The following is a 19021-nucleotide window of genomic DNA, read 5'->3' on the forward strand; positions in this document are numbered from 1 at the left end:
GACATTTTGTTTCACTTCAATATAAAACATTTCTAATATCTAAACTTAAATTGCCATTAATCGATTACTAGTTGGCTTACGGTAAACGCGATATGAAGCAAGTTGAAAAACAAACTGATATAATTTTAGAATAATCTGCATTTTCATATGAAAAGGCAGTAAAATAACTCACTGTGTCCAATAGTATGGCTTGGCTAAATCTATAGGAATACCTCAACTAGTTAAACTAAGATTATGCAGTAGCTCTTCAACTGGACGGTATCCTATGTACACAATGAAATTTCAGGTAGCAGCAACTACCTGTTGAGGTCAATGATTGGCTAGATTAATTCCAAGTTTCTTCTTTATTCTCCGCCCACTGTTTTGCTATTCGTCAAACTTACACTCTCCAATTTTGCGTTAGCAAAGATGTCAGCCCCCATCTGAAGTTTCCGGTCGCTGCAATTACCTATTTGAGGGCGCCTAGCTTTTTTACGATAGCGATATTATATTACATCATTTACATGCTTTTTATTAGGTAACTAATTTGTAACATTGCTAACTAATTGAATAAGTTATGTGAAATGTTTAAGAGTTAAACGATGTCATCCTATTATTTGAAGTGCATGCAAATCTTGCGTCAATAATAGCTTAAAATTACAAAATAGTTGAAAATCGCTAGATGCTGATTTCGAAATATGTGGACTATTGGTACATTAAATTAATTGTTATGTTTTTGGATCAAATAATTAAAAGAAATGAATTCATATTTAAATGTGTAGTATAAAAATAATTGGATAATTTTGCAAGTCTTTGTATTTAAAAACATTGCTTTTTCGGTAAACATAGTGGGTCTAACCAATGATATACAGCCCCCATTGGGCTGTATATCATTGGTCTAACGCATAGTACAGATTAATATAGCAGTTGTTATTTTGAAGCATTGTCGTTAAAGTTGTTAGCTAATAGTTGCAAAGGTGTAATAAAAATAGTTTTTTTTCATCTTCTAATTCAGGTTAGGTAAAACTCTTAAGCAATAAATGATATATACCTAAAGGGAAACAGTCCCAACATCGACAAGTCCGAACCTAGACAAGTCCCGATCTCGACAGAGGTTGGTCCGAATCTAGTCAAAGGTTGGTCCGAACATCGACAAAGGCTGATGCAGTTTTACAATAATTTAATCTTCAACAAATAATAAATGTCTTTTTGCAGTTGTATCCTCACTTCAAAAAATAAAAATCAAAGCTACTCACTGAAGTTTAGATTTCAAATAAAACATTTTGCTAGCATAACAGTCAACCATATTTATGATTGTTACTTGTTTTAGCATTCGTTCTATATTTAGGTTTGGCAAAATATTGTTAGGCCTACATAAGCTGGGGAGTGCTGCATCAAATGGATCACAAGATATTTTTGCGCAAATAAATCTTTTACATATAAATCGCTCATTTACTATGAAAATAGTAGATGGTAAAATAGTAAAACTGCTGTCGAGATTGGGCCAACCGTTGTCGATATACAAACTCATCGAGTTTCAAACCAGTCGAGGTTCGGACTATAAACCTACCTAAATCTTATTGAAGCCTTCATTTTTTTATTTCAAGTACTATACTTTTGTAAAAGTCTATTTACTGTTTAAGGTTGTTGCATCATGGTTGGCACCTTTTTCATGTGCTTACTGGTTCAAGGTAGAGAACCTTGGTGGCACACATGTTTGTTTGCAGCAAAGGCTATCAGTTCTTTTGCGGTTTCTACGGTTCTCATCATGGCATGTAGTTTTGTTTAATCTCATCATTTGTTTTGGAAAAGGCATAGTGATGCTTCTTGTCCTGAATAATACAATGTCATCTCTATTGTGAGTATTGAAATTTTGGCAGGATGTTCATTTGCTACATAAGCGTATTCTATGAATGTTTTGTACTAGCATGTATATGCAAGCAGCTTGGAGTATTGAAGTAGTTCAATCTATATTGTTATGGCATGCTTGTACGACCACACCAAGATATTTTGTGTTGTCATACCATCAGAGGCCGGAAGAAAAGGAATATGCTGCTTTTGTTGCTAAGTTTCATTGAACAGACTTATGAATGACCATTTATGGACAGTATTGATGGTATATGGTTTATGGAATCTTTTGGTGTCTTCAGAAATGTCGACAGTTAAATAAAGATGTGTAGCATCCGCTTTAAAGCAGGTCATTCATTGTAACAAGCAAAAATTGTCACGCCTAGCGCAGATTCCTGATGAGATATCACACTTGTTTGAGCATAATTCCCTCAGCGAGACTGTTTCTTTAAAAAAGTTATGAATTTAGTAGAGGTTAGGTTGCAAGCCTGGGATTCTTTTAATTTTCATAAAAATAATATGCGACATTAACAGATGTCTTTTTTAAAGTTTATTACCATGGCATGTGTAGCATACCCTTCTTCTGCGGTTTTTATAAGGCTATTGTAAGTAGCACGCAGTGATTTTGGCAGTGCAGTTGCTTCTAGAACTATTGTGTTCTCTGTGGGATTGAGATAGCCGAGTTTCATAGAAGAACTGCAGTACAGTATGCTCTATTGTTTTGCATGGAGCAATCACTAGGAAGAGCGTTCTCTATAGCTGTTAACTGATTCAAAATCTCTGACTTTGCTTGTGGGGGCAACGTTTGATTGTCTTGTGAAAAGGGTGGTGTGGAACACTATAGCTATGTATTGTGTATTTGTAAATAACTAGTCAGGTATCCGGCCTGCTAGCAGGTGCATGGAAAGTAGCCACTAGTATTCTAACAGCTGGAAAGTGAGACTAGAAATTTTGGCAAATTTGTATGTGCTCGACCATGGTAGCCAGTAGTACATCACAGGCACTATCATAGAGCAGGAAATAACATACTTGTCTACTGGTCAGTCACTGTAACAAATAACGGAATCAATCTGTCTTTGCTTGACCATTTCACCGACGATAGTCCTGCTCATTTCTGCTAAGTAACTCAACTAGTAGCATGAATAATTTTTTAGCATTACAATCAATTTAAGTAACATTCACACTGATTCGTTTACATTCCGGCGGTCATAAAAAAGTATGAATGTTAGTAGGAATGAGACCAATAGCGAAGTACCGCTATGTATGAAAGATCCTTCAAAAATCGAATTATGACGTCTGCTTAGCAGAGACTGCATGGTTTTAAGAGCATTGTTGCATAAACAATGGCCCTGGGATTCTAGCTGGACATGTCTAAGTCCAGTCATAAAGGAACCATGAGGACTGGAGGTGGCCCAGTCGCAGAGCAATCTAAGGTTATATGTCATTCATGTTTCCGCCAGTGACTTTTTCTTGGAGTTGAACTCTAACCTGTCATTTCTATGTCAGTCATTTATACTATGTACTAGGCCATGGCTGCTATCTGACCGTTATGTATTGCAGAAGGTGCTGCGCTCACACTGGTAGATAGGATAGCACCAAATTTCTTAAAGAGGTGAACTTTAGTTGCAGCCATTTAAGTGTACAGATATAGCATAGTATTGTAAAGCTTCATGGTTTTATAGTAAAAAAATGATAATTTCCATCTGCTGGCAAGTCTCTGAGTTTGCCCACAAAAGGTGCACCTTTATATGGGTATTCTGGTTCATCGAATCTTCTCGTTCCATTTGCCCGAAAGTTTTAGAGTTTTGAGTTCAAGGGTTAGAACCTGTTCTAATTTTTACAAATAGTTTGTTTAGGGTTATTAGCTTAGAATTAACTTTTTGGCATAGCTCACTGCAATCTTTTTGTCAGTTGGCTGGTTATTTCATAGCTATTAAGTAAGTATGCAAGCTGGAAATCTCTCAGCAGAAATCGAGGTCAATGAAGAAGTGTGGTTCATCAGAAGTCACCTTCAGATACGGGCGATCGCTAATATTTGTGTTTTTTTCTGTTTGTTTTATCTTACATTGAGTCATAACATAACAAGATGATAGAAAAAGTTAGGTGCAATGAGGGCCCATATGTGCAGTACCATGGCAATTCAAGGCTATTCAAATGTATATATTAATTTTGAGTAAAACTTGAAAAACAAATGTTTCCATTGTTTTATTCTGTTTAATTATTTGTATCCTATCCCTGAGTTTTATGTGAAAAAAGGTTGTTAACAATGACTATTGCAAGGCATGAGGTCAGTACAAGTGCATCTATGCACATAAATGTGCATGCCAATAGACTATACATTGGATATATATATGCAATATTCGTACCAATGTAGGATTGATAACTCATCATTGACATCAATCAGCTAACAAGGCAGCAGCTGTCTAAAGCTTTTCCATTTAACAAGTTGAGTATGTTAGTCTGTTGTATTTACACGGTAGATAATGTCATTACTAAGTGATCTAAAATGGCTTTTATATCACCTAACTGCCATGATTAAATAGTAAAAACTGTATTTTTTGTACTTTTCAGGTTGAAAGCATTTCCAGAAAATAAAGTCAACACCACCATACAACTATTCACTTGAAAAGCTATCCCTAAAGATGTTCGGTCTCTGGAATAAAATATTTTTGATCAAACCAACTTGTGTGCTTCTACATGTTCGCTCAGCTTCAAGATTACAACCAAACTCACTAGCCTCTATGCAACTTTTATCCACACCACATACTTATGGACGACTTTCAGCGAAATCAAGTACTTTTGAAAGCTGTATGTACCAAAGAGACATTCACACTTCAAGCTATCTGTGCAAAAAGAAAGCAAAAAGGGAGAAAAACGTAAAGAAAAAGTCTGCCAGCCAAGATGATGAATTTGAAGCTGAAGTAAGTTGTTTGTGGCTACCCTTGATGACCCAGCGCACTTTCATGCATAAACTGTGTTTTTATCTACACTAAGTGACACGTGTCACATTGGAGAGTATTTCAACACAGTCATACCTTGACATATGAGCTTAATGAATTGCAGAACCGAGTTCATATGTCAATGCACTTGTATCTCAAAGCAATATTCCCTATATAGCTAACTAGATACAAATTATTCCATTATCATCCTCGGAATAAACACCTAAGACAAAATATTGCGATGTAAAAATGTGTTTTTATTGTTCTAATTGACTACCTATGCTCACAGAGTAATAAATACCCGCCTCTCTAGTGGTTGTAGTCTACAAAAAATTTAACATTTTCATGTACAGCACTGTATAGAGTTTTTACTATCGAGACTTAGCGGATAACAGCCATGTGAGAGAGACTTAGGTAGGTATGCTACACTTTCGTGATGCTACGTAACATAGCATAAACTTTAAATTTAATAGAAATGAAAGTACCATAGCTTATTAAACACGCACTAAAAATAAGTTTTAACCTTACACCAAACTTAATGCTAATTTTGGCTTCGGTTTTATTTTTATTATTTTCCGGCTTGGTGATTTTTGTTTCACTTTTAGATGGCTTTTTAAACTTTCAAACTGATCTGGAAAAAAGACCGACTGATGCTGTTCTCGAAAGTGGCCTGTCGCATACTTGGTCACCTATCAGCCGCATTGAGAACCGTCTCATATGCTCGTATATCAAATTTGTCTTGTAGCTCAAAGCAAAAACCTGCTCAATATTTTGCTTGTACCTCAAATTTCTCGGATGTTGTGGCATTTGTATGCCAAGATATGGCTGTAATATAGCTAACAGTTTGTAGGTCATAGTTGTAATAACCTAGACGTAAACTTAATAAGCATCTCATTTTGTTGTTTCTTTCAGGTGAAGATAACTCCTACTACCGCTTACACGATTCTACTAGCTTGTTTCAGACATGCATAGTAAATATCAACCTTTTTTATGTTATTGCTTGGCTCTTGTATGTTTATTATGTTACGGACAGAGAGCTTCTAGTATATATTATATATAATATATATTAGAAGCTATATATATGTGTATATATTATATATATAAATCTCTAACTAGAGTGTTGGAATAGGTTAATGTTACTTATCTTAAAATCAGGGTTGTTCTTTTTCTCTGGTGTCACAACCGGTCTGTTTCGTGCTTCTGCACTCGTCAGGTGATTTGCGTTAATTTTAACGTAAGTCACCTAACGAGTGCAGAAGCATGAAACAGATCTGTCGTGACCCCAGAGAAAAAGTACAACTTTGATTTTAAAGGTTGACTCGCAACAAATTTCACATGTTACAGTTATTTAATATCAAAAGTTCACCATGCAACATCAGGTTTACCTACAGCACCCCGTTGTGCTGTTGGTGCAAAATATGTGGAAATGTGATTGCAAGCTCTTAAAAGCTAAAAAACGAACAGGTAAAAAAACGTATTCAACTTGACGTGGTTATTGTTTTGACACATGATGTTATCATGTGAAATAAAATGCCAATAAAAGGCTCAATAGAAAGATTTCGTAGCACTATTTTATGACAAACACTTCTGGGTTTACCGGAAAGCCCTTATCAAATATGGATGCTTGCTACTCTAGAGTTTCGTTTTAGCTTGGTCTAATCATTTATTCGTAATCTGATCTTGTGACCCATATTTCCCGCCAAATGGCGCGAACAATTTTTTCAGCATTTTTCGACCATCACAGATTGGTTTATCAGAGAATGATATGCACCCCCTCGAGCTAAGGTTAAAAAATTAAACTGATTTTCAGGCTAAGTTTTAAGATAGCAGTGCTCAAAGTGAAAGCATTACAATGATAATGCAATAGACGCGTGAGGACAATAGATATGGTTTTATTGAATGCTGTGAAGTTTATTCTTGAAAATATTTTGACGAATGAGGTTGCATGAAAGTGTAAACAGAAGCACATCGTGTTCAACTACGTCACAGTTGAGCCATTTTGAATGGGATTCCAATCTACGGCTGTTTTTGTGATGGCTGCAATTAACTGTTCGTTTTTAAGCTTTTAAGAGCTTGTAGTCCAATTTCCACATGTTTTGTTCCTACAACACAGCAGAGTAAGACATGGTGAACTTTTTGATACCAAATAACTGTAATGTGAATTTTGTTGCAAGTCAACCTTTAAGATTAGTAACTTTAACCTATTCCAACACTCTAGTTCTTTACAACAATCTGCACTTTTCAGAGCGTAGAGTGCTGTTAGCATTAGACCTGACTACTTATCTATATCTACATGTATATACTAGCTGTGCCTCCCGGCGGTGCCTGGGTATTAAAAATCAGCTTATAAACAATGAGAAGTGATGAAAGTTGCCTACCTCATGCTATTAGTCTGGCACACTGCCAACGGAAATTGGTAATATAAATCAATTATAAGCAATGATAAGTGATGAGAGTTGCCTACCACTTGCCCACCTACCACTATTAGCTTGGCACATTGCCAATGGAAAATTACAGCAAGCTACCATAGTAAATAAGCACTAGGCTCGTAATGACAGTAAGCTATGACGTTGCCCAAGCATTGTCCAGTTAATGTATTCTAATAATAGCTATAGCTGGAGGGACACACATACACACATACTTTGAGAAATATATATATAAAAATGTTTCTCGATGTTGGTCACCTGTTTTCTGTCCTTCGGTATGTCTAGCTATAGCGATAAAGTTTTAAGAATGAGAAATCTGCTACAAGCTGGATTAGAACTGACAACCTCCAGTTCTGGGGACAGCTATTTATCCAATACACTCACGGGTACTCCAAGCGTTGCGATAGGCGATGGTAAAAAGAAAGAGAGGAGGGTATATTACAAAAAAACACACCATCTCATTCACTTTTAGAAATGCTCTCAATTGGAAATATACATCATATAACCTAAAAACCAAAAATTTTACCAATTGAAACACTCACCTTTTCTAATTATATACAACTTTCAAAAAACACTTTGTGGGTGGAAACGAGCATTTAATGTAGACCTTTGGATATCGAGATTCGCTATATAAGGGCTACAGGACAAGCTTACGCAATGAACTTTTCACCTCGTCGTTGGATTGGCCACAAACACGTACATGTATTTACCCAATGCAAAAGCTGTTTGTGGCCAATCCAACGACGAGGTCAATGGTTCATTGCGTAAGCTTGTCTTGTAGCCGTTATATATCGAATCTCGATATTCAAAAGTCTACATTAAACGTTCGTTTCCGCCCGCAAAGTGTCTTTTGAAAGTTGTATATTGTTAGAAAAGGTGAGTGTTTTAATTGGTAAAACTTCTGGTTTTTAGGTTCTTTGATGTATATTTTCATTTGAGAGCATTTCTAAAAGTGAATAAATGCTGTTTTTTTGTAATATCCCCTTCTCTCTTTCTTCTTACCATCGCCTATCGCAACGCTCGGAGTACCCATGAACATAGGCTACTACACTGTTTAACTGGCTATACCATGGGATAAATTGGGCACGTACTCAAAACACATAGCAATCTTTCATCGCTTCAAACATGGCAGCTAGCAATATGTGTAGAGACATACCAAAAGAAAAATCTGTGAAGTCATACCAGAAGAAAAAGGTATGCCTATACACGGAGAAAAATGCTTTAATTCATATAGCCAACAAGACTATTGCAATCAGTATAGACCTGTAGTAGGCACTGCAGCCGGTGCGGTTTGAATTACACAAAAATAAACACAGTAAACAAAATAGCGCAGGACACAGAAATAAACAAACACCTTTGGTTTTAAAGTTAGAATGGTAAACCTTGTACATGTTGTTTAAAAATAAATTTACTGTACAAAAACCCTTTCATTACCAGTGCAACGCCAGGTATTCAACTAGTATATATGTACACAGCGGATTTGCTATAGGTTTCTTGCTCATTAGTTTCGCTAAATTTCGCTTATTTAATTTTTTTGGGTAGACAAGAGTAGGTTTAATCAAGAAGCTATAGTGACTTGTGGTAAATATCTTTTGCTAGGACTTTCCCCAGAGTGTTGATGAGCTCGTTGATATGGATGCTTTGCAAAGTTTGTTTACCGCAACCATCAGTGATCTCCAACAAGAGTTCGCCAGTCAGTTAGCTTTAAGAACTAGTTTGACATCATTTAACCATCTACCTTTGGAGCTTGACAACGGAAAGTCGGTGAACCTGCAATATCTAGGTAGGTCATGTCGATTTGTTAATTTTGTTAAATGCATAGGGTCAGGCTCTATACTCAGGTGTATCTTACTATATATTCTTCTCTAGCTCAGGTCTCTATGAAGAATCCTCGTCAGGTGCATGTTAACCTCAGCTCTAATCCTCAGTATCTTCCTAAAGTAAGAGATGCTCTTCAGAGCTCATCATTCAATGTCAATCCAAGGATTGAAGGAACATCAATATTTATTGAGACTCCCCGAGTTACCAGGGAACACAGAGAAAAACTGGTGAAGTCTGCCAAAGTAAGAGAATCCTAAAAGTATTTAGGCTTAAAAACTGCCAAAAAGATGTTGATGTTTGTGAAAAGGTGCGAGCGGCTGCCCTTCTCCACAAACTTATGCAGTGGACTGTCTTGGTAATTACGAGCTCTGAGATGCACAAAAATGGAAACGTTAATATTTTTATTCATTTGAGAGATTTATATTGTTGTTATTATATTGATATATATATCTATATATATATATATATATATATATATACATGTATATATACATATATATATACGTATATATATATAGGTAGGTGTTGCCTACCTCTGCGTATAGATATATAATGTATACCGTAAAACCTAATTGAACGTCACCTCTATTTGAACGCCACCTCTGTTTGAACGCCACTATGAGAGAAGGGTTAAAAAATAGATCGGCATCTTTTATTTGAATGCCACCCCCATTTGACCGCCACTTCAACAATCTTTAGTCTTTATGAACCCATAATGTCAAGTGATCAGTAGAAGTGTCCACAAAATCGTATTAATAATGAATCAATACAATCAATTTACATCAATAACAATCAATTCTCTCATCGTCCAACTCCAAAGCTTTTCATTTTTTTTTCGTTAAAACTTCGAAAGCAACCCCATAGAAATCATGAATAGCCGTCTGAGGGTAATAGTAGTTCCTTGTTTAGGGCGGTCTTGATACTTCGAAGTACATTTATATAAAAGTGGTTTACATTTGCTGTGGTAGATGAACGACTAGTTTTGGGCCAAAGGTTACGTTTAGCAAGAAAAACTTTTACGCGTTGCATTTGTGCTAAATGCAGCTGTTTAGTTTTGCTCTGCCAAAAGATTGTTTGGACACTAATATCGACTAGTTCAGCAGTGCAGAAGATTTGAGGTCAGAGGACATTGTGGAAGATATTGGACAACCAGAAGATGTTTGTTCCATCAAAAGCAACAACAAAACGCAGCTATCCGAGTAAACGATGCAAATATTTTTGTTTTAAAAACGTTAATTTTTGTTTCTGCATGTAATTTAAGTATGGTTCGTTTATGTCACTTGTTCATGAATATGTATATATATGGAGCATTTGATAGATTCTAATCTAATATATACACGTATGTTCAGAAATGAACTGGTGCTTAGCGTTTCGAATCACCGGATACTTGGAAATGTTATTACTATATAGGATGAAAAGTGAACTCCAGATTTTCTGGTCTGTTAAACTAATATACACTAGTATGAGACGCCTGCTAATGCGAGCCAATCTAACAGTTGAGAATATGTGCTATTATTAAACTCATGTTACGCTGAATGGTGACAAATAATTATATGTATATATTAAGTGTGTTGTAGCTCATTTTATAAATAGACTAGCTGTGCTTCTCTGCGTTGCCCGAGTATTAAAATCAGCTTATAAACAATGAGAAGTAATGAGAGTTGCCTGCCACTTGCTATTAGCCTGGCACATTGCCAATGGAAAATTTGAGTAAGCTTACTAATTAGAGCTATTCGTCTCCCTGACGTTAAGCAATCACCCTGCGTAGTACGCAAAAGCCGTTGGGTATTTGCTCCCATATAGCGACATGTATCGGCTAGCGAAGATATCAATCTCTGGGGCCTAATTGGTACGGCGTCGGACTGGCGAATGAGAGGGTTCGAGATCAAATCTTCTTCGGTACAAATTCTTTATTTCAAGATTCTAATAATAGCTATAGCTGGAGATCTGAAAACAGATGACAAACTTTGAGAAATATATGTACAGTGAAACATGGATAACTTGCCCTCGGATATAGCGAACACATGGTTAACTCGAATAGATTTGCTTGGTCCGTTCCCACGCAATGATAAATGGCTCTATATACCTTAACTCGAACTCAACACTGTTAATTCGAACTGTTTTTTGCCCAACGGCTACCGAAACGATTGCTATCGCTTTAGAAAATCACTTTATTCCAAGCCATAGAGGTAAACCTCAACTTTTCGTAATTCATAAGCGTCGTTATTACCACCATCGGCAAAATATTTTTGTCAACGACTTTTCTAAAGGTTTGGTGAAATTTGATTTATACCAAAAATCCGCGTAGTGATCGCCCTTCGGAAGCGAGGTAAAGTGAGGTAATCTTTGCATAAACTTCAAGAAAAATCGGCAAAATTGATCATGGGTAAAACGCTCAAAAGAAAAGGGTGTCTTTTCTTTTGAGCATTTCAACAACGATCAAGTTTTGCCAATGTCAATCTAAAAAACGTCCTGGCAATAACATCACCTCAAACAACGAACCAATCTCAAGTGATAGAAAAATCTCTATACTTTTTGATAAAAACGTTTTAAACTTTACATTAGAAGCATTTAATTTGAAACAAGCCATTTGTGCTTTTGATTTATATTATAGATTGTATATGTACATGTAAATACTGATAAATAAGTAAATACATGGACTTGTGACAGTGCTCTGATAACTTGAACGCTCTGATAATTCGAACACTTTTGCTCGGTTCCTTGAAGTTTGAGTTTTCCGAGTTTCACTGTATATAGAAGTAATTTACCATGTGTTCTCGCATATAAGCTGAATTTAAAACCTTGAAAAAATGTTACCAAATTAAGAGGTTGGTTTACATGTATACATCTATAATTCTCACGCAAAACTAAATGACATTCTAATTTAATTCCAACAACTTCAACTCAAACAATGCTAAATATGCGACTGGTAGCCTGCTACACTTTGTTTTACACAGTACTGGGGGCTTGCGCTCGAAGAACAGCTGCGAGTGAAGTTACCTTGAAAAAATGCAACAAAACCAACATATTTCACAATTCTCTATTCAGCTTATGTTTTCAGCAGTGTGCTGAAACGCTAATACTTGCGGCAGCGACTGTTTGCTACTAGTACGCTATGACAGCGATAACCGTCTGTGAGTGGATGGTCATACACTTGATCGATCGCGTGTTTGCTCTCATCGCATACAACTTTATATGCATTTATTTATATACATAGTTCCGCTACTACAGTTGAACATCTTACTGTTATTAATACAAGTGAAGCAACAACTATGGTTATCATTTTCATTAATTCTCTCAAACTGTTTTATGTGATAGGTACATAAGGTGCGTTACGATTTCTAGGGTTGGCTTCCATGAGAATGCTTATAAATTCATTGTTTTAACGATGTTTTTCTAGGATGGGCTGATATGTGAGGATATGCGGTACTCATTTCATAATACAACCGAAAACCAAAGCCTGTAGTTCACTGTCAGATTTGATATAATTTTAGATGTATTTTCTATGCAACTGATGTATAAACAATTACCACTTTTCTGCAGTTTCGTGAATCTGTAACAAGCATTTATGAAAAAAGTAATTTACCATATTAGAATTTTTTTGCCTTTTCACTGAACCAATACATTTACCTCATTAGTTCAAGAACATGCATTAAGGTTTTTACTGCTGTTGTCACCACATTATACTGTTGTTGTCACCACATTATACTGTTGTGTACTTTTGCAACTTCCTCCATCACCACTTCTTCCTCTACCGCTTCCTCTATCCCTACTCTTTCTCCTAAAGCTGCAAGTTACAAAACATTCATTTTTTCGCTTGCTTCGCATAGGAAATAGCCATAAAAAATTATGTTTGTTTTCTAAGGTATACAAAGTCATCTTTTTCCGTTTTTCTTTTTAGTGCATTTGCCTATTTGCTGTGTAATTATCTGCTGTAGTTTTTCAGGTGTTACGCTTTTTGTCCCGGAATGAATTTCAGGATATTTATGTTAGGTTATTCGATGAAATATTTGAAGGTTGCAACATTCGAGACAGGTCCCAGAACAAATTAAATTTGCATTTGTCACTTTGAGTTTGTTTCAGTGTGGGTTGTCTTCAGCTCTCTATAAAGTTAGGATGGAAATTACCATCAAAAGCAGCGAGTTCCCTTCCATTATGCTGGTTAGAGGTTGATGTGCTAACTGAAGATATTTATGGCCATAGAGACTCGGAGATGAACACAAGAATAGGATACGTGATACTCAGAATTCTAAGCTAAAAGTGGTGAAATCTGTGGAGAAGATGTTCAGCAAGGATGCTGTTAGGAAACTCCAGGATGATATTTTAAAGGTCAGTTGTTAGCAGGTACTTGTCTTGTTGCTACTGCTCAACGCATGCCACTGTTAGCAGGTACTTGTCTTGTTGCAACTGCTCAATGCATGCCATGTTAGGCATATTCTGAGCTCAATCCGCATTATGTTGTTTTAATCATTGCAGGAAAGTTTTGCTTTGTAGTTTTATGTTTTTCCATTTAAGTTCATGCACTCTTATTCCTAGAGTTTATTTGTGACTTGGACTGTCTCATGACTTTGTAGTTGTTGTCACTCTCACTGACTTTTTCGTCTAAAAGCTTCACAGCCTTTTACCCCATTATTTTATTTATTTATTTGTCAGCAGTTTAATCTCAGACTTGATGTCAAGGGATCCTTGATTATGTCAGACATAACTAGTTATTTTCGAGCAGGTAATCCTACCTTGTTTCTAATCTTCCAACTTGAAAACAATGTTACTTTTAAAGGTGCTCTTGCAACAATGTCGTCTCATTTTCTAGCTAGTATTTGTCTGCCTTTTCAAAAAGATCACATGAACAATAAACGTAGAATACTTCGATCATACATCTGTGACAAACCTTTTTCATAGACCTCATAATTTCCATATCAGTCACCTTATATTTACCACAAACTTATTATTATTACTGATGCCCGACATGCTAGTTTGTTTTCTGACAGAGAGATGCAAAGCTGAAGATGAGCTTGAATATCTTATAAATCATTTGAAATAGCTTTAATATACACGTGTAACTTTGATGGAAAGCTTGTATATATGGTAGACTATCTCTTTTAAACAGTCTGGAAGATACGTGTTCGTATTATAAAAACACTACATGTGCACTTGATGAACAATTAATACTGCTGTTAGCATCAAGTGTTTTCATTGTGAAATTCTCTTGTTATCAGTTATGTACATCACAGAAATCTTCTTATGCGCTACCTGCAATGTGCATTGCCACCTTACAGTAAAACTATAACCAGTTGTCCGCTCTTGCATCATCAGTATGTCAGAAAGCAGACAACTCTATATAAAGCTGTTGCTAACTCAATCCACACATTTCGTATAATAGAAAAGCTATGGCATGCATATTACTTGACGTTAAATCTTTTGTATTCATTGTTTTTAGATGGGAAAAGACTTCAACAAACAAATTGATGATGCTGTGAAACAAAAGCAGACAGAGTTGCTGAAGGAGAGCTGATTGGCTAGTTTACACCTTAGTTTGCACAGCAAGCACCTGTTTCTCATTAGTTTTTTACATCAAATGCCCTTCGACGCAGTAAGAAAGAAGCTAGCGTTGGTCTCAGAGGAAGTGTGAACTTGTCTCAGAGGAAGTGTGAACTTTAATAAGTTCGATGATTAATATCTTGCCAGAATTCTAGAAAAGAATGCGAGATGGTTAATATTTATAACATATAATGTAAATTGTGTAAATATAATATACACTGGTTGGTGGCATGGTTGAGGGCCTGATATGTAATTAAGGACAATGCATACTCCTATTTTCATGTTTTATTTATACCAAAATGAATCTATGACAAAATATACAATGATACAGCGTCTTATGTTGTTCGAAGTCATGTAGTTGGGCCATGTTTGTGTGTGTGTGTGTGCGTGCGTGCGTGTGTGTGTGTGCATGCGGGTGTGTGTGTGCATGCGGGTGTGTGTGCATGCGGGTGTGTGTGCATGCGGGTGTGTGCATGCGGGTGTGTGCGCATGCGGGTGTGTGTGCATGCGGGTGTGTGTATGTGTGCATGCGGGTGTGTGTGTGTGTGTGTGTGTGCGTGCGTGCGTGCGTGCGTGTGTGTGTGTGTGTGCATGCGGGTGTGTGTGTGAGTGCATGTGTGTGTGTGTGCATGCGGGTGTGTGTGTGTGTGTGCATGCCGGTGTGTGTGTGCATGCCGGTGTGTGTGTGTGTGCATGCGGTTGTGTGTGTGTGCATGCGGTTGTGTGTGTGTGTGCACGAGTGTGTGTGTGTGTATTCGCGTGTTCCTATGTATATGGGAGTTCCTGTCTGTGTCAGAGTTCAAGTAAGCATTTCTATGTGTACAAAAGTTTCTGTGTGTACCCGCATTCCTGTGTCTACACGGCGTTCCTGTAAGCATGTGCATGTCCAATTTCCAAGGCAGACTACCAGTTGCAAAGGATCCCTGGCTGCTAGGCACTGACTTGTTTCGCGAAGTATAACAATGCTCTCACAAACGCACAGCCTCCACATGCGGCAAGCCTAAAATATATCATACTGGAGTCCCCACATCATAACTACGTGTGCATGAATGTGTATGCGTCTGCACATCAGTGTATGTACACATCTGCATGAGACAAGAGATAGGTGTGTTGGGTAAAGTATGTACAGGTGTGCATGAAAATGGTTGTACACCTATTTGCATGAGTTTCTGTAGTATGTGTGCATGTACATATGATGGGTTTGTGTTAGATGATCACATTTAGCATGTGATCACATTAGGTCAATTTAAATACGCTAACATCTGCTGTTCACAATATATACTAGGGCCAACTTCTCTCAAAAGTAATACTCAAGTAAATTGGTACTGTGACGTTTTACATGTATCATAAAGCTGTATATTGCAACAGTTTTACCTTCAATAAGCAATGTGTTTTTTATGACAGTTGTTTACAAAACAGCGTGAAATTGAAAGTTATTTGCCAAATGCAAAAAATAGCACGCTCTAGCAATATGTTATTTTCTATTGCTGCCGATTGTTTCTCTTTTATTGTCAATAACATTTTGGTAGATAAGTGCTGCATCCACATGCATCACCATGAAATAGATGTTGATCTTATCGTAGCGAATCCTCAATTTGCATTGTTTCTGCGCATTAAATTCCTAAGAAGTTAACAAAGTAACAGGAGAGAAGAAACACTCGTGGAATTGAGTAACAAAGCATTGCTAGAATATTTGAGAGCTGAGAAAATATCATCTATCTGCATAGAAACAAATGGCGCATTTGTTAACCATTATTACTCTACTGGCTCTTAAGATGAGCAACGCGTTGTCTAGTCCAGTCATTCGTTTTAGCGGCAGCCAAGAAGGTATGTTTTTATATTTGTCTGCAGGACTTCTTATCGAAAGGCCTGGGACTCTGTGGTGCAGCTTTTCTAGGCATGTAATTCTAAAAAAGACATGTTTCTTTTAGCTGATATTTCCAAGCTCTGTGCATTCTAAACCAACATTTTTCTCCATCTCACTGACTTTTCACTGGATTTGCATGCCGGTTTGTTCTTGAGCCACTTAGCATTGTTGGATCTTATGTTTATATCCCATTTGTGAAACACTACATACATGTTCGTGTTAGTTGGCGTTGTTCTTCTCTTAGAATACCTCATTATTTTGTTTACTGTTTCTTTGCTTGCAAGTTTTTATTTTTAATCTCTTAGATAATGCGTCAGGGTCACAAGGTCACTTGCAATTGCTGAATGAAGCATATCCATGAAGGGATGAACTGAGTCTTTAAGCTAAACGCTTGTTTCAAAGTACAAAGCAAAACTTAATTTTTGCTAAGAGATGACAGCTATAATTCTGCTGTGCTTTTAAATGAGTGGGAATCAAAATTATTTCCTCTCAGAGATAGCAAAGTTGCAATAATTATGATAAACCCTGGATGCCCACAAAATGGTCAATTGAAAGTTCTATTTTAAAATATTTTTTAACTGCATGGTATCACAGCAAAATTGAATTTAACTGCCCACATGAAAAATTTTTAATTATTTTAATTTTATACTACTAACAACTAACTACCATTATTTTATTGCTAGCAATACAGACATCTCATATATACGGTTGCGCCAAAACCAGTGTCAAGCTACAGTGCTCTTTTGAAGGCCACAATAGTCAGTATTGCAACTGTTCTTATGAAACCGCTTCCTCTTCAAACCCATATTTAAAGTTTCAATGGGTAAGTGCATAACAGTTTACAGAACAGGGTCACATTTGTCCTTTTATAACTGTTTGATAAGAGAGCCACAGACAAGTTGAACCAGACATGGTAAAGTCTAGTACTACCTTTTATGTCAGTTGATGACTCTAGCTGACAGTATGCTCAAATAACTTTATGGAATGTATGACTCCGATCAAGGACAGTGTGGTGATCGATGAGTGCTGCGTAGCCAAAGATTTCTCTTGCTTTGAAGTCTCTTGCAGACCCTTGACTACACAGCATACAATATTTGCTTAAATCAAAAAAGCAAACTATAAGTGGCAGTTTTTGGGACTGCTTAGTTTTTAGCCCTTCACTCCGCTCTGTGGGCAGCAGATTTGAGATGTGCTGGAAAGACTGAAATATAACGAGTTTTATTTGCAAGACTACAGTCGTATTTATTATTATGCAGTTTTGTGTAGGCAATTGTTATTAGTTCATACAATATAGTGCTGAAAATGAAAGTTCTACATACAGTCTCTCAAAAACCCATTGTGTAATTTTAATCTATACATGTGAGTGTCTATCCTTTGTGTGTTCGATTTTAGCTATAAAATATGTTCGAACAAAACCAGGTTCGTACTGAATTTGAACTTGGAACCATCAGTTTTGCAGACAGGTGAGCTAACTGCTACACCAAGCATCCACATTGCTATACAATGGAATAATTGAGCACAAGCTTATTACACCCGCCAATGGAGATTGGTATCTTTAATGATGATTGGTTCAAATATCCCCGCTTCAAGCTTTAAATAATTTACTAAAAGAAAAAAGTTTCTGGAAAAAAAATACATGCCCAGACTTTCTCAAGATGCCATAAATCTATGTATATGAATCTCAATGTTTGTCTTTTTGTTAAACCCGTGTCCAGAATAGCAATTAAAATCTAGCAATGAAATATCCGCACGGCACTGGATTTGATCTCGGGACCTCTAGACCCAAAGGTAACAAACTTGACCATTAAGCGACATGGAATACAATGAATTCGTTGCGCAAATAGTCATTACATTGGTTAAAATACTTACAACGCTTGCTTGGGGTTAATAACTAGCACTGTTGGCCATGATGTGTTAAACTGACCCTAAAGGTGGGTAATGTTTTAGTAAATGTTTTAGTAAAGATCTAACTTTCGAGGTAAGTTACTCAAAATCATTAGGTAATTATTCTATTAGCAATGTAATGGCGGACATTTGGCTAGTATATGTATATATAGCATGAACTTAATTAAACATATAGTGCACGCAAAATAAACAAACACCTTCATTTAAAATGGTGTATGTTGTATATGTTGATTAAAAATGAATTTTTTGTGTAAAAATTATTCGTGCACTGCTAAGCATTCAGTAGTTTCATATTTTTACAGTTGTGTAATTGTTCAAAAGCTGGAAAGTACAATGTAGTAGGTAATATATATACCTGATGTAACATATATTGTTGCAATAACATGTGTTATATTGATATTCTGTAAATATTAATGTATCTATTATATTTAAATATATATACAAATAATTTAATAAATAGTTTGTATACTTAGTTTTCAGCTATCCGTTTCAAGTGATCAGTCTTTTGTCTCACCAGACGGTACTCCAAAAAATGATAGACTTAACTCCACGCTTTGTGTTGAACTCTCTTTGTTAACTTATTTAAGTAATTATTTGTTTCTAGAGTATATACCTAGAAAATGTGGAAGACTGCTTGCGTATGGTTTCACCTATACTATCCTAGTTTTCAGTAACATTGAAAATAGCATCAAAGTTTC

The 19021-nt window shown here is 36.3% G+C and overlaps 1 protein-coding gene across 3 annotated transcripts; it reads left to right on the forward strand.

Moving 5' to 3' along the window:
• The first annotated feature begins 447 nt into the window (after positions 1 to 447).
• LOC137405717 (ribosome-recycling factor, mitochondrial-like) lies at positions 448 to 14620 on the forward strand. Of its 3 annotated transcripts, none has more exons than XM_068092078.1 (6): positions 972 to 994; positions 4399 to 4748; positions 8792 to 8975; positions 9062 to 9255; positions 13217 to 13342; positions 14451 to 14620. In XM_068092078.1, exons 2-6 carry the CDS (start codon positions 4470 to 4472, stop codon positions 14523 to 14525), a joined length of 858 nt encoding a protein of 285 aa, XP_067948179.1. In that variant the 5' UTR covers positions 972 to 994; positions 4399 to 4469; the 3' UTR covers positions 14526 to 14620. The 3 variants fall into 3 exon arrangements, with proteins under 3 accessions (XP_067948181.1, XP_067948179.1, XP_067948180.1); XM_068092079.1 differs by lacking the exon at positions 972 to 994 and adding an exon at positions 3150 to 3260; XM_068092080.1 differs by lacking the exons at positions 972 to 994; positions 4399 to 4748 and adding an exon at positions 448 to 517.
• The last annotated feature ends 4401 nt before the right edge of the window (positions 14621 to 19021 follow it).

The sequence above is a fragment of the Watersipora subatra genome, chromosome 10 (genome assembly GCF_963576615.1).
Source record: "Watersipora subatra chromosome 10, tzWatSuba1.1, whole genome shotgun sequence".
In the NCBI taxonomy this organism is placed as follows: Eukaryota; Metazoa; Bryozoa; class Gymnolaemata; order Cheilostomatida; family Watersiporidae; genus Watersipora; species Watersipora subatra.